General features: G+C 48.6%; 1 protein-coding gene across 2 annotated transcripts in view; it reads left to right on the forward strand.

Annotated features, from left to right (window-relative positions):
* Window positions 1-8,643: 8,643 nt before the first annotated feature.
* Window positions 8,644-13,290, forward strand: part of LOC108386755 (two pore channel protein 2-like) — a 35,850-nt gene continuing 31,203 nt past the window's right edge. Inside the window, exon 1 of one of the 2 annotated variants that reach the window (XM_037002169.2) lies at window positions 8,644-9,086. In XM_037002169.2, the coding sequence (XP_036858064.2) occupies window positions 9,012-9,086 (75 nt within the window). In that variant the 5' untranslated portion in view covers window positions 8,644-9,011. The remainder of the gene's footprint in view (window positions 9,087-13,290) is intronic. The other variant, XM_037002168.2, reaches the window with a different exon arrangement.

The raw sequence follows: 13,290 nt of genomic DNA on the forward strand, positions 1-13,290 counted from the left end.
CCACATAGTCACAGATAGAAGTTATGCACGGACTTAATCACATGGCCTTCCCCTCACCAGGGCTGACTTGGCTCCCACCACAGCTGAAGTCAGCTGAGCGGAGGTCAGTGCTGAGTCCTGGGAATGATACCATTCCCACTGGTAGGAGATGGGTGGCATTGTATTGACCCCTTCTTATCTTGACAAGGGCAGCAACTTGTCCTCACAGGGATAAATACTTATTCTGGGTATGGATTTGCCCTCCCTGAACTCAGCACATCTACCAGCAATGCCATTCACAACTTTATAGGATGCCTTATCCATAGCTGCACAACAGAGGCAACACAGTTCTTGGCAGAAGCATTTGGCACTTGGAACTCAAGCCCTTGGAATCCACTGATTTTGCCAGAGAACTAGCAGGTTAGACAAAATGGTAAATCAGCCTGCTGAGAACTCCATTAGAATGTCAGCTGGGAGACTGTGAGGTTAGTGTGCAGCCCTACAGGATATAATATGTATATCTTAAACCAGCAGCCAGTGTGTAGCGCCTACTCCTGTGTTACCCCAAAATACAGGCTTGGGGTGGGAAGAGCGTCCCCTGTCATTATTCTATCCAATACTTCACTCACAATTCTTATGTTATGCCTCTGTAGTCTCGGCCTCTGTGGGTTTGGCAGTGCTGATATGCAAAGGGGAATTCTTTTGTCAGTAACATGGTCATGGTTCCAACTAGTTGGAAGTGGAACTGGCTCCCCAGTGAGTTGGGCCCCTCATGCTGCTGAACAAACAGACACAGAGTGGACTTACTATATTGGCTGGGGTAGCAGGTCCCCAGGGGTGCTATACTATGGGGCAGGGAGGGCTATGTCTGGAACTTGGGGGATTCCCTGGGACATCTCTTAGTGTATTTTCACATCCCATTATAAAAGTTTGTGGAAAAACGCAATTAAGACAGGAGCACTAATTAATATCCAATAGGAAAGACAGGTCGAATCACCCTGCCAAATAATGACAGGCAAGGTCAAGGGGAGCATGGGGCTGCAGAAGCAGGCTTCACTGCAATGACAAAGGTCACCCCACCGCTACCTCCAACATCACTGGGGGCTAACTGCTTGGGTGTTATCAGGAGGTGGGAGAAGAGCGGACGCTGAGGGCCAGGGGGTGGAATTGTGTGGGCCTAGGTCCTCCAGGGCTTCTTTCCACCCTTCCATCTATCTGCCCAGCACCCTGATCTCTGTGGCTATATTCCACAGACTCTCTCCGGCCTCTGGGGGTGTTCGGCCAGGGAGGGGCCCAACGCAGAATGGGAAGGAGGAACAGAGCAGGGCTGGGGGACTCCTTCCCCAACTCCCTTTGCATGGGGCTGTATCCAGCTGGCTGCGTGCCCTCCTTCCAGGGTGGCTCTGGGCTCCTGGGCTCCTTCCTGCCTCTGGGTGCAGGTGGCCAGCGTGAAGCAGAGAGGCCAGGCTGGGGTTTCGCTGACCCAGGGCGGGGCCCACACCAGTGAGGGTCTGTGCTTCCCCGAGAGTCTCCCCAAGGTGGAGCACCTAAGGTCTAACAGCAAGTAACAGGACAAGGGAAGAGGAAGCAACGAGAAGAGAAAAAAACGGAGAGAAGAGGGGAGGGGAAAGGAGGGGACCTAACAGCAGAAGAAAGGAAATCAGCTATATTTCGGCACCTTTAATGCCATTTTTGCTCTGCTTTTTGAACAGAGGGTCTCCCGTTTTCAGTTTGCCCAACACCCTCACTCCACTCTTCCTCCCCTTCTTCCAGGAGCAGCTCCTCCCCCTCATCCCTGTGGCCTGGGTGGGGGTCCTGGTTGCCAGCTCGGTCTCATCGCCCTAGGGCCTGTACACCCTTTACATCTTGCCTGCAGGGGAATAACTGGTCCTTTTACTAAACCAAGTAAGAGGAATTCTCCAAGTCTGAGTGTCATATCCTTTTCCTGCTGGTACCCAGGCTGGTATATATCCCCATCCACCCCAAAGGCCTGCTCTTTCTCCTGCATTTCATACCAAGTTCAGCTGCACAACTTAGAGCTGTGTGTCTGTTAATTTTCCATACTTTTCCTGAGCAACTAGGACATATCTAGGAAACTGACCATCAAATGAACGCTGGGAAGGAGAGGTGTAGATTGTGCTGGGTGCTACGTACTAAGAGCGTAAAATATAATGCAGTTCCAGACCCCAGATGGCAACAGCCTAGTGAGGACGCAGTTCCTGGACTCTCTGCACTGGGGCAGGAAACCAAACGCACAGTGCTGAAACAGACTTGGGTCAGCAGAGAAACCGGTGTAAATCTTTCACTGCTGCATAAAAATCCAAAGTGAAATGTCTCTGTCTTTGGACAGCCCAGTGAAGTGCCCACAGGTCTTTCAGAAGTTGCCTGGTTGGAACAAGTCCATTCACCTAATTGCCATAGGGACACGCCTGAGTCTGTAAAATGCAGTTGATTCTCACTTGTGAATTCTGTATTTACAGATTCACTTTCTAATTAGAATTTATCTGTGACTCCAAATCAACATTGGTGATGCTGGCAATGTCATTCACGGACATGGGCAAAGTGGCAAAATATTTGACTGCCCTGGAGCACGTGTCCCAGCTGAGGTCTGAACAAGTGATGGCCTGCCTTTTTTTCAGCTCTCATACTGTGTAAACCAGTGTCCTTTTCACATCTGTTTAGTGTCATTAATTTTTTTTTTTTTACACTTTCGTGCTTTTTGTTTGTGATTTTGCTGGTCAAAGTGTTCCCCAACCATAGTGCTGAAGTGCAGTGTGGTGTCCTTAAACTCAAGAAATCTGCCATGTGCCTTGTGGAGAAAATACAGAAGTTAGATTTGTTCAGGCCTAGTGGCCATGAAACAAGGCTGTGTTGATCAGTTGACAAAACATGACCAGTCTGGCAGGAATCTCACCCTGTACGTATTTCCCCTAGAAGTAATGGTTCACTATTCGCTACTCATTGTACGTGGTGACTTTATGATGAGAATACTGAGAATCACCCTTGAGATTCAAAACTTCTGAGCATCAAAATTCCATGCCCAGAGGCTTCTCCCCGAGTCCTGCCCTTCCCCCCCGGCCCAGTGTCTTTTTTTCCAATACAGGAGTTTGAAAACTCCAACAACTTTGGACAATCCCACAGAAACACTGGTGAATTGTTTGTAATTAGCAGTGTATGCAGTGGTTCCCTGATTCTACCAGGTGAGGAAGTCACCCTTGTCAGAAATAAATTTCTTGTTAGTAAACACAGTGCAGGGAGCCTGGCGGCAGACCGGCTAAGGCAGTCTTTCCAGGGGTAGCCACTGGACATCTCTATTTTTAACAAGTGCCACAAATGATTCTGTTGGGCGTGGGATTTGGGAAACACTGTTATGTATCCATATGTTTCAGTTGCTTGTTTGTTTTGCTCTTTAATTCTTTCCTGGCAGCCCCATTATTGTGTTACTGGCTTGTGTGTGTCCTCTGTTGTATGTCCCCTCTCTTCCTTCTTAGAAATTTCTCCACAAACTGAAGCTTCAGAATTGATGTCTCAGAGTGAACCATGGATATTGCTACTGTGTACAAACCTACCTCCAAAGAGGAGGGTGGCTAGCAATGCAGATCAGACTTTTTTCACCATATTTTAGAGATAGGAGCATGTGTGTATTGGATACCTGATATGTGTCAATAGAAATACCAGGTGACAGAAAGAAGGTTATTTTAGGGGACAGCCTGAAGTAACTCTCAACATTAATGTTTCTACATTTGAGGAATCAAATCAGAAAGAACTGTAAATTTTTTTTAATGTTACTATGGATAATTTCAAATATATACAAAAGTAGGAAGAACAGTATAATGAACTCCCATATTCCCATCACACAGCTTCAACATTTACCAATTGAATGACCAACTTTTTCCAACTAATTCCTAGAATTCTCTAGCTATCTTGTTATATATCTGTATCATTAGAAACTCACAGATTTTTAACACACCTGATATTTTTCAATCGTTTGCCATTATTATTCTTATTGGTGCTGAAATCATTCCATCTTTAGCCAGTGGAAACCCTTCAGGCTGGTTCCTGAGTCCTTTTGACCTGCTCCTAAAAGGCCTTCAAAGCGTCCTCGCTTCCTGGTATGACAAGATGTTCCAGGCTCATTTGTATACATCTTCCCCCCAGACTTGGAATCAGCCACCTCTCCAAGGAGCTCTGATTCCTTTTAGTAGAGTAGGTAGTTTAGGGACTATAATCTGAGTGTTGGGGTACCCCTATTCCCTCATTCCCCTGGGGATAACCTTTAAAAACAGTGTTAACGAATCCTTTCTTTGGGTTTCAAAATGAGCAAATATACCTAGATATTTATACCTCCTTCTTAGATAAACAGTAGTATCTCATACCCACTTTTCTCCACCGTGCTTTTTTGACTTAACATATCCTGGCCATCACTTATACTGTAGAGAGATAACCCTTTCATTTCACAGCTTAATGTACACCACTGTGTGAAGGTACCACAGTCTAGTCCACCAGTCCCCTCTTAATGGACATTTGGGTTATTTCCATCCTTCTCTGTACAAATAACAAAAGCAGTGAACTCTCAAGAAGAAAAGAAATGCAAGCACACGCGTACAGTGCAGAACTGATCTTACACAAAGAAGGGTCTTTACCCTGAGCTACTGGGAGGTGATTTCTAAGGCTCCCAGAACATCCTGCCTGATCGAATGTCTTTTTGACTGGGGTTTTTGGGCCACACAGTAACACTTCTCACTTTCAAGGGACCTGGAGACTAGGGTTTACCTCTAAGAAAGGCTGGAGTTGAAAGGCCAGCCACACAAGCAGTATGTAATCAAGCCCCCATAAAACCTCTGGCCACCAAAGACTTGGGTGAAATTCCTTGATTGACAGCAATCTGTGTTCCTTGTCACACATCATGGCTGGAAGGAGGTACCATTGTCTAAGGATCCACAGGAATCAGATGACTGAAAACTGTGTTTGGACCCTTCTTGGACTCTGTCCCATGCACTGCTTCCCTTGGCTGATTTTAATCCGTGTCCTTCCCTGTCATAAGCCATACCCATGAGCATAACAGCTTTCAGTGAGTTCTGTGAGTCCTAGTAAATTATTGAATGTGAGGATGGCTGTGGGAACAACCCAAATTTGTTATTGATGTCAGAAGTTAGGGCAGAGCTGTAAGGTCTGTTCCCTCAGGCTTTGCAATTCAGTAAACTTTTCATAAGAAGCTAAAGTGTTTTGAGAGAACTACTTTTTTCAAAAGCATAGATATTATAAGAATCAGTCAATCAAAGTAGAACTATAAATTGCATGTTAAATGAAAAAATCCACAGTAATGCTTTATTTTGCCAATTTTTTTAGTATTGGGCCTCACTTTTGTTTATAAAGTTCTTGACTTGTAACTGACCAGCACTTTAGAGTGCAAACTTTCATTTTGGAATCTCCCATGGCTTCAAGGGACACATAGGTAGGTCACACTGGGGTTCTGGCATTAGCCCGTCTGCGTTGGAGAGAATAAACATGAGACTATCACAGGATCAGGGGACAGGAAAGATGTGAAATTGGGCTCTACAGGGAGGGGAGCCTTGAGAGAATTGTGTCCTCTAGGAATCTGATGGACAGCATAACCTCATACATCCTCTTATCTGTGGTTAACCATTCCATACCACTTTCAGAAATTCTCACTCAACAAATAGTTATTGAAAACCTTTTGTTTTCCAGACCCTATTTCAGATGCTTGGGAAATATCTGTGGACAAAGTAAATATTTCCACCCTTGTGGAGATTACATTCTATCAGGCATAAATAGACAATAAATAGTAAACATAGGAGATTAAAAACTATATAGTATGGTACAAGGAGATAAGAGCAGTGCAGAAAAGTAAGAGATCAGGGGCAAGGGGAGCAGAAGGTCAGGAGTGGACTGAAGAATTAAGTGGGGTAGTCAGGGCCTGTGTCTCTGAGACAGAAGGATCTGAATAAATACTTGATGGGGGAGTTGGGCAGGTGGGTGTTGTGCCATGAGCAACCCAGGCGGAGGGAATGGCTGGAGCAAAGTCCCCTGGAAAGTCTGAGGAACAGAAGGGAAGCCCGTGAGGCTGGAGTGGAGTGAAAGAGCCTGCCAAAGACTAAGTAGGGCTTGCAGAGCACTGTGTTGTGGATGAGTCTGAAAAGGTTCGCCCTCTACTGTCAACCACGATCACTGTCTTTACACTCACATCCTGATGATTGCTTTGAAGTGTTTAAAACACTGTACAAAATCTCATAGGATTGTAGGAGGTAACTGGCAAATAGAATTAGGCAGAATTCTTTGATTAAACATGGACTTTATTTGCTCAGCTGAAAGTACCTAGTAACTATTTCTATACAGAGCAGAATGACTTGGAAATTTTCAGGCTCTGTGCCAATAGAGGTCTGGGTTTGTGATCACCACTTTCAAGATGTGTGACCTGGGGCAGGTTGATTCTCTTCTCTGAGCCTCTGTTTCCTTGGCTCTAAGGTGAGGATTGCAATCAGTACCTGTTATGGGCTGAATTGTGCCCTCCCCCAAATTCATGCACGGGGCACTACCACCTCTCCCCCATTTAACATCGTATAGATTTTTTCTATTGGCCATATATATTGACTCATTCAGCCTCCTGGCTTGCATAGTATAGCTTACATAATTCTAAGTGCAAAGGTCAGCTGGTTTCAAAGGTAGTCTTTCCATGAGGCCATCAGAGGCCCACCAAGGGCACCTCTCCTCTGCCACCTGCAGTATCCTCTTCACCTGAGGTGGGCTGCAAGATGGTTGCCCATAGCCATGATTAATTTGTGGTTTTTAAAATTTACACTCACAGGAGAAGGGAGAGAAGAGAGAGAAAGATACCTCTCCTTGCAGGCCCATAGCTTCTTTTTAGGCAGGCTGAGCTACTGAGTCACATAGTTCTCTTGGAGGAGAACTGTTCCCAGGGAACAGCTTTGTACAGATGGGCCTACATCAAGTAGGACAGTCCTTTTGTGAGAAATGGGGAGGAGGCCTGACCCGAGGCTGCATTTCCAAGGCAGGGGTGGGTCAGGGTCAGCAGTGTCTGCAGTGTCTGTGGGGTAGGAAGTAATCTCATTTGCACAGAACTGCATATATGCTTGTTTAAGTGTGTGCAGTAAGATCAATGTAGAGAAGGATGTTCAAAACTTGCTAACAGTGGTTATCTTAGTTGTTCCCATGCACTGAACATATTTACATTTTATCAAAAAATAAAAAAGCCATTTTAAAAGACCCCACCATCAAACAACCATTCTGTAAGTCACCACTTAGGACAGAAATAGAATAACTGTCTTTTTGCAAGAGCACGTCGAGTGTTATGGTAATCTCCACAATAAACAGGTATAAGAATTATGTCAGATACCCGTGGATGTGGGTCATTGGATACAAGTTGGTATGAATTCGGCTTTGGCATCTCACCGATCACCATATGCATGCTCTGTGCTAGAAGCCAGGGATCAAGGATGAAGGTTTCTGCCCCCTCCAGGTTTGTGGCCTGGTAGGAAATACACACAAATTGAAGAACTGAGGCACAGTGTGGTTGTTTTCATGAAGAGTGTGGGACCACAGAGAGGAAGTGGCCCACTGGTTGGGAGAAGTTGAAGAAGGGCTCTCAGAGATGTGACATTAGAATCGAGTGGGAACAATCAAGGGAGGTGGGGCAGCAAACACAGCACCTGGTGTGCCCACTAAGGCATGAGGGCTGCAGGCTGTTCTCGCTGCAGGCCAGTCTCATGACTAGAACATCGTGCTGGCACTGAAGTGCAGGTCAGAGTGCCTGAACACACTGCCACCAATGCAGGGGCTTAAAACGTTATCCACTTATTATCTCAGTCTATACAGGTCAGTAGTCCCTGAGGCAAAGCTGGATTGTATGCTCTGAGGCTGACATGGCTGAAAAGAAGGTGTCCGTGTGGCTGCGTTCCTTCCCAGAGGTTCTGGGGAGGGTTCCGCTTCCAGGTTCATTCAGGTCTTTGGTAGAATTCCGCTCCTTGTGATTCAGCTCCATCTTCAAGGCAGTAGCATCTTGAGTTCTTCCTGGGCTTCCAGTCTCACCTTCCCTTCTGCCTTCCTTTTATGTTTTATGTGATTCCATTGGACCAGTCTCGATCCAACCAATTAGTTACCTGAATTACATCTGTAAAATCTCTTAAGGAGTACAGTAACAGAGTCACGTTCCCAGGAATTAGGATGTGGATTCTTTTGGGGGGTAGGGAGCCGTAATTCTGCTTGCCACCCCTGACCTGGACATTGGCAGCCATGGATACCTAAGCGCAGAGTCCTGATGAACGACCCAGAGGGACATCATGCCTCCTGCCAGGTGACCAGGGCCAGCGGCAGCCCTGCTAGGTCTCTTCTTACCCTGGGAGGTGTCAGTGAAGTGGGTATGGGAGCTCAGGACCATTTGCCCTGCCCACCAAGGCTCATCCAGGAATTGGCCTCGCATGTTATTATTATTATTTCATGAATATTTTAAAATATCAGAAACACTCTCATGAAAATCTAGATTTTTTTTTTAATTCGTTAGTTCTGGCACCCGTGAGTTCCTGGCCAGACTGAAACTGGGGGAGGCGGGGTGTGGGAGGCGGGTCCGCGCCCTCTCCCCAGAGGCATCTGCCCTAGGAGGCCCCACTGCTTGCTCACCCAGCATTACCAGGCCTCCGCTAGCACGGGGAGGGGCCCAACATATGCCGGGCAGGGGCCAGCGGCAGCCGCTGCGTATATATTAACGCAGTTCTCAAATCAACCCCGGGCCAAAGGCCTGATTGCCGTGTGACTGGAACAGAAAGCCCGCGCGCGCGGGTGGGGACGCGGCCAGGTGGCCTCTCGGTTACTCCGCGACCGACCCTCGCGCTCCCCGACCGACGCTCGCGTCCCCGCCCCCGGCTCCGAGCGCGGCCGCGACCCGCAGGCCCTCCTCCGGTCCTCCGCCCTGGGGCCGCCACCGTCACGTGCGGGCCCCGCGGCCGAGCCCACAGTCCGCGGCGCAGCGCCGCAGCTCCCGCGTCCCTGCCGTCGCGATGCCCGGGGCTGGCAGAGCCCGGCGTTTGCTCCACCCGTGCCCACAGCCCCCCGAGGAACCGCCCGCCCCGGAGGTAAGGCACGGCGCCCCGAGGTTGCCTTCCTCGCGCGGGCCACCCTGGGGCGTCGGGGTAGCAAGCGAACCCGCGCCGGGCGCTGGAAACGAAGGTCAGTGCGGGGAAGCGGGCGAGGAGCCGCTCCTCGCGGACTGTGCCCCGGGCTGGCGGCGCTCCGGGTGCTCAGAGGGGAAGCGCACTCCTGCTGGCGCCCCTGGACCAGCTCCCCGGGCCGCAGCCCCGCAGGCTGCAGTTACTGGGGGAGCTGTCAAGCCAATTCCCCTGGCCGCCGCCCTCGGCGGGGCTGGCCGAGCTGGGATGGGCACCGGGCTCCGAGTTGGGATCCTGTCCCAGCAGAACGGGTTCCTGTGAGCTCCCCGTCGGGGCGGCCCGTGCACGCCCGCGCTTCACTCCATGGCGGCGGAAAAGATCTTGGGGTCCGATGGCAGGGAAACTCCCGGGAGGAGGGCTGCAGGATGGGGGTCTGGGAGTGCTGGTGCAGCTGGCTCCCCGATCCCTGCGGGGCCGAGCACAGGCTCTGCACAGCCGCTCAGCTGTTTTCGCTCTGACAGCCGAGCTTCCAGGCAGTCCTTTCTGGACCGTTTCCGTTCGCTAGTCCAAGACTCCGCAGAGAGGGAGGCCCTGCTCCCTTGGTAGGGGCGCCGGCTCTGACTGAGGAAATCTGAACTGTGCATTACGAGAGGATGGAGCCAGAAGCATGGTTTGGCCTCTGGGTACCCCCTCCTGCGGTGGGGGTGATAAATAACACCGTCCAGAGGAGTGGGGGAGACAGTGGTCTTCAGGCCCAGAGCACGCAGTCAGGCCCAGGGCAATGACAGCCAGGCCTCAGGCATCCCCGGGCCCATTCATGTGTGCTGCTTTGGCGTTTGGTTGGAAGTGTGTGGAAAGTGGGGGTGTTTTAGTCCCTCTTCCCGGCCTCCCTGAGCTGGCCCGTTCAGCTCTTCTCTTCTGGGGTATAGCCCTGCCTCTGCTCAGCGGGCTCCTGCAGCCTGCTCTGGTTGGCACAGGCCAGGCTCAGGTGAGGGGTTTAAGAACCCTGCTGGTGCGTTGGCCCCCTTCTCTGGCCTGTTGGCATCCCAAAGGGCCTTGGGCACTTCCAGAAAGTGGTTTTACTGTCCCCTAACCCTAAGGGAACAGGTGGAGGAGAGCCAGTCAAGGAGAAAGATGAGGGATGGATTCTTGGTCCCCAGCTCTGACCCAGCCCAGGCTTTGCTCTGTCATTCTGCACAGTGATGGGTCTGGGATCACCAGTCTTCCATGGCAATAAAATTGTTTTAACTTGAGACTATTCTGTGTACTTAATGCTTTGTTGTCTAAGCAAAGAAAGAAAAGACTAATAATTTGAAACCTCAAGAAATGCAGGGAGCTGAAAGCAGCTCAGAGGCCTGGCTGAGTCCTGTGTGAGGGGTTTGGCTTTAATGCATGTCTTCAGGATCCAGGTATTTCTGTCTCGGTATCTTTCAAAGACCTTTCAAAGGAGTGCAGGCATAAAAGGCCAGAAGCCAGGTACCAAAAGGTAATTCTCAGGAGATCTCCTTGTTTACTGAGATAACAGCAATGACTGAGTCATTAAACCGAGGCTCTGACCTCAGACGCTTGGTGGCCAGTATGACCTGGTTAACCTATTTAAAAGTTAGTTTGGGGTCACTTAATAAGAAACTGCCTAGTCACCTAAATACATTTCCACTCTGTCCTTTCAAGCAGTTTTTTTAGAACACTTTTCTACCTGGAGGTTCTTTTGGCAGCTCCTAAGATGGCAACCCACTCCTTGGTGCATTTCCCAACACTTTCAGATTTGCAATAGAAACAATCCAGTGGCAGCTAACAAACCTCGCTGTTGTTAGCATTACCTGGGGGAGCTTTCAGAAATGCACCTGGGTTCAGGTGCTACCCCTGATACTCTGATTTAATTGGCCTGGGTGTGGCCAGGCAACAGGAACTTTAAAGCTACCAGGTTAAAGCCAAGGCTGATAGCCTGCGTTCTATGCTGTTTCTTTGTGACTCAATGTGATCACCTCTTGACACTTTATGTACTTGTTTTTGAATGTTGTTATTCTTAAACCTTTTCATCCAAGCCCTGGATTCTGCTGTCTTTGGGCTCATGGTCTCCTGGTGTTTGCTTACAGTGATGTGTAGAGAAGTCCTCTGCAGGAGGAAAATGGCAGTAACTTGGAGGGCTTGGGAGAATTAGGTAAATGGGGCAGTCACCAGCTGAAATGCCCACAAGGGCCAGGGAGAAACCAGGGGCCTGGGTGGGAATGAGGTAAGTCGGGCTTGTGGGAACCTGGAGAGCATGTCCAAGACTCAAAATGACCATAGGTGCCCACCTCCAGTTAGTTATGATCCCCTGGGCCATCATCGATTGCAAAAATGGCCACAAACTCTTCCCATCCTGGATACATTCCCCATTTACAACCAGCCTTTGCAACTACTTATATCAGGATGTGGAGTCAGTTTCTCCAGCCCTTGAGACCATCAGCCATGAGACTTGCTTTGGCCAATGGGACATTAGCAGATGTGATGCAAGTAGAGGTATGAAAAATACTGGAGCATTGCTCGTGGGAACACTTGGACCACCACCCTGTGAAGGAGCCCTGGCTAGCCTGTGGCAAGATGCACATGGCCAAGACATGTGAGTGCAGCGTTTCTAGACCAGCCAGCCCCAGATAACCCTAGGGAGCAGCTGGGTTGGCCTGGACCGGAAGGACTGCCTGGCTGACCCACAGAATCTGGGGAGATAATAAGTGTTTGTTCAGGTGACTGAGTACCAGGGTGGGTAGCAAAAGCTTACTGAAATACAGCCCACACTGTCAGATGTTATGATCTCTTAAAGAGAAACCAGAAGTTCTCATTTTTGTGTAAGCTCCAGTTTTTAAAAAATTTGTATTAATGGTCAGCATCCACAGAGCACTGTGTGGGCCAAACAAAACACATCTTTAGGCTGCCCTTGGCCCACTAGCTGTTGGCCTTCTGGCATAGGGGGACGTGAAGTGTTGGCACCAGCACCAAACTGCCACCTATTGTCGCACCATCTTGCCACGCTGCTGTGCCCAGCCAACCCTTAGCAGCTGGTTCTTCAAATGGAATGCCCACAATATACTTTCCAACCCCAGCTTCTCTTGGTAGTCTTTCCAAATGGAAGTGGAAGCTGCTTATATTGCCAGTCTTCATGGAGAAAGGGAAATTTTGAGATGGGCCCCCAATGAGGGAGATCCACCCCTGGCTTTAAGTAAGCAAGACATCAAGGGGTGAAAGTGAGGCTGGTTGTGGGCCAGTGGACGATGAGTCCACCAGTTTTGGCTAGAGAAGAGGGTTCCTGTAGGGAAAGTAGGGGAGACAAAGTTGGAGAGGTGGGAGGAGTTGTGAAGCCCTTAAATATGAAGCCAGGGGTTTGACATCTGATTCTGAGGGCACTCTAGGCAAAGAGAAGTCACTTGCAGCTGTTGAATGGGGGTTGCAAGGGAAAGCAATGATCACCTCTGTTGTGGGCATCAGTGTGCCTGTGACCTACAGCAGGAAGGGAGGGAGACAGAGGTAGATGGAAGGTACAGTGCTTATAGTGACAGAGGGAAAAACATGGGCAAGAGTTTTCCTTCAAATTTACACTAACTGGACAGCTACATGTAAGAGAATTAAACTGGATCATCATCTAACCCCATGCACAACAGTAAATTTGAAATGAATCAAAGACCTGAATGTAAGTTATGAAACCATAAAACTCTTAGAAAAAAACATAGGCAAAAATCTCTTGTACATAAAGATGAGCAACATCTTCATGAACATATCTCACTGGGCAAGGGAAACAAAAGCAAAAATGAATAAGTGGGACTCTATCAAGCTGAAAAGCTTCTGTACAGCAAAGGACACCATCAATAGAACAAAAAGGCATCCAACAGTATGGGAGAATATATTTATAAATGACATATCCAATAAAGGGTTGACATCCAAAACATACAAAGAGCTCACACACCTCAACAAACAAAAAACAAATAAATCAGTTAAAGAATGGGCACAGGATCTGAACAGACACTTCTCCAAAGGAGAAATTCAAATGGCCATTAGACACATGAAAAGAAGCCCCACATTGCTAATCATCAGGGAAATGATTAAAACCACAATGAGCTATCACCTCACACCAGTTAGGATGGCCAACATCCAAAAGATAAGAAACAACAAATGCTGGTGTTGATGCAGAGAAAGG

Source organism: Manis javanica, chromosome 1, assembly GCF_040802235.1.
Source record: "Manis javanica isolate MJ-LG chromosome 1, MJ_LKY, whole genome shotgun sequence".
In the NCBI taxonomy this organism is placed as follows: domain Eukaryota; kingdom Metazoa; phylum Chordata; class Mammalia; order Pholidota; family Manidae; genus Manis; species Manis javanica.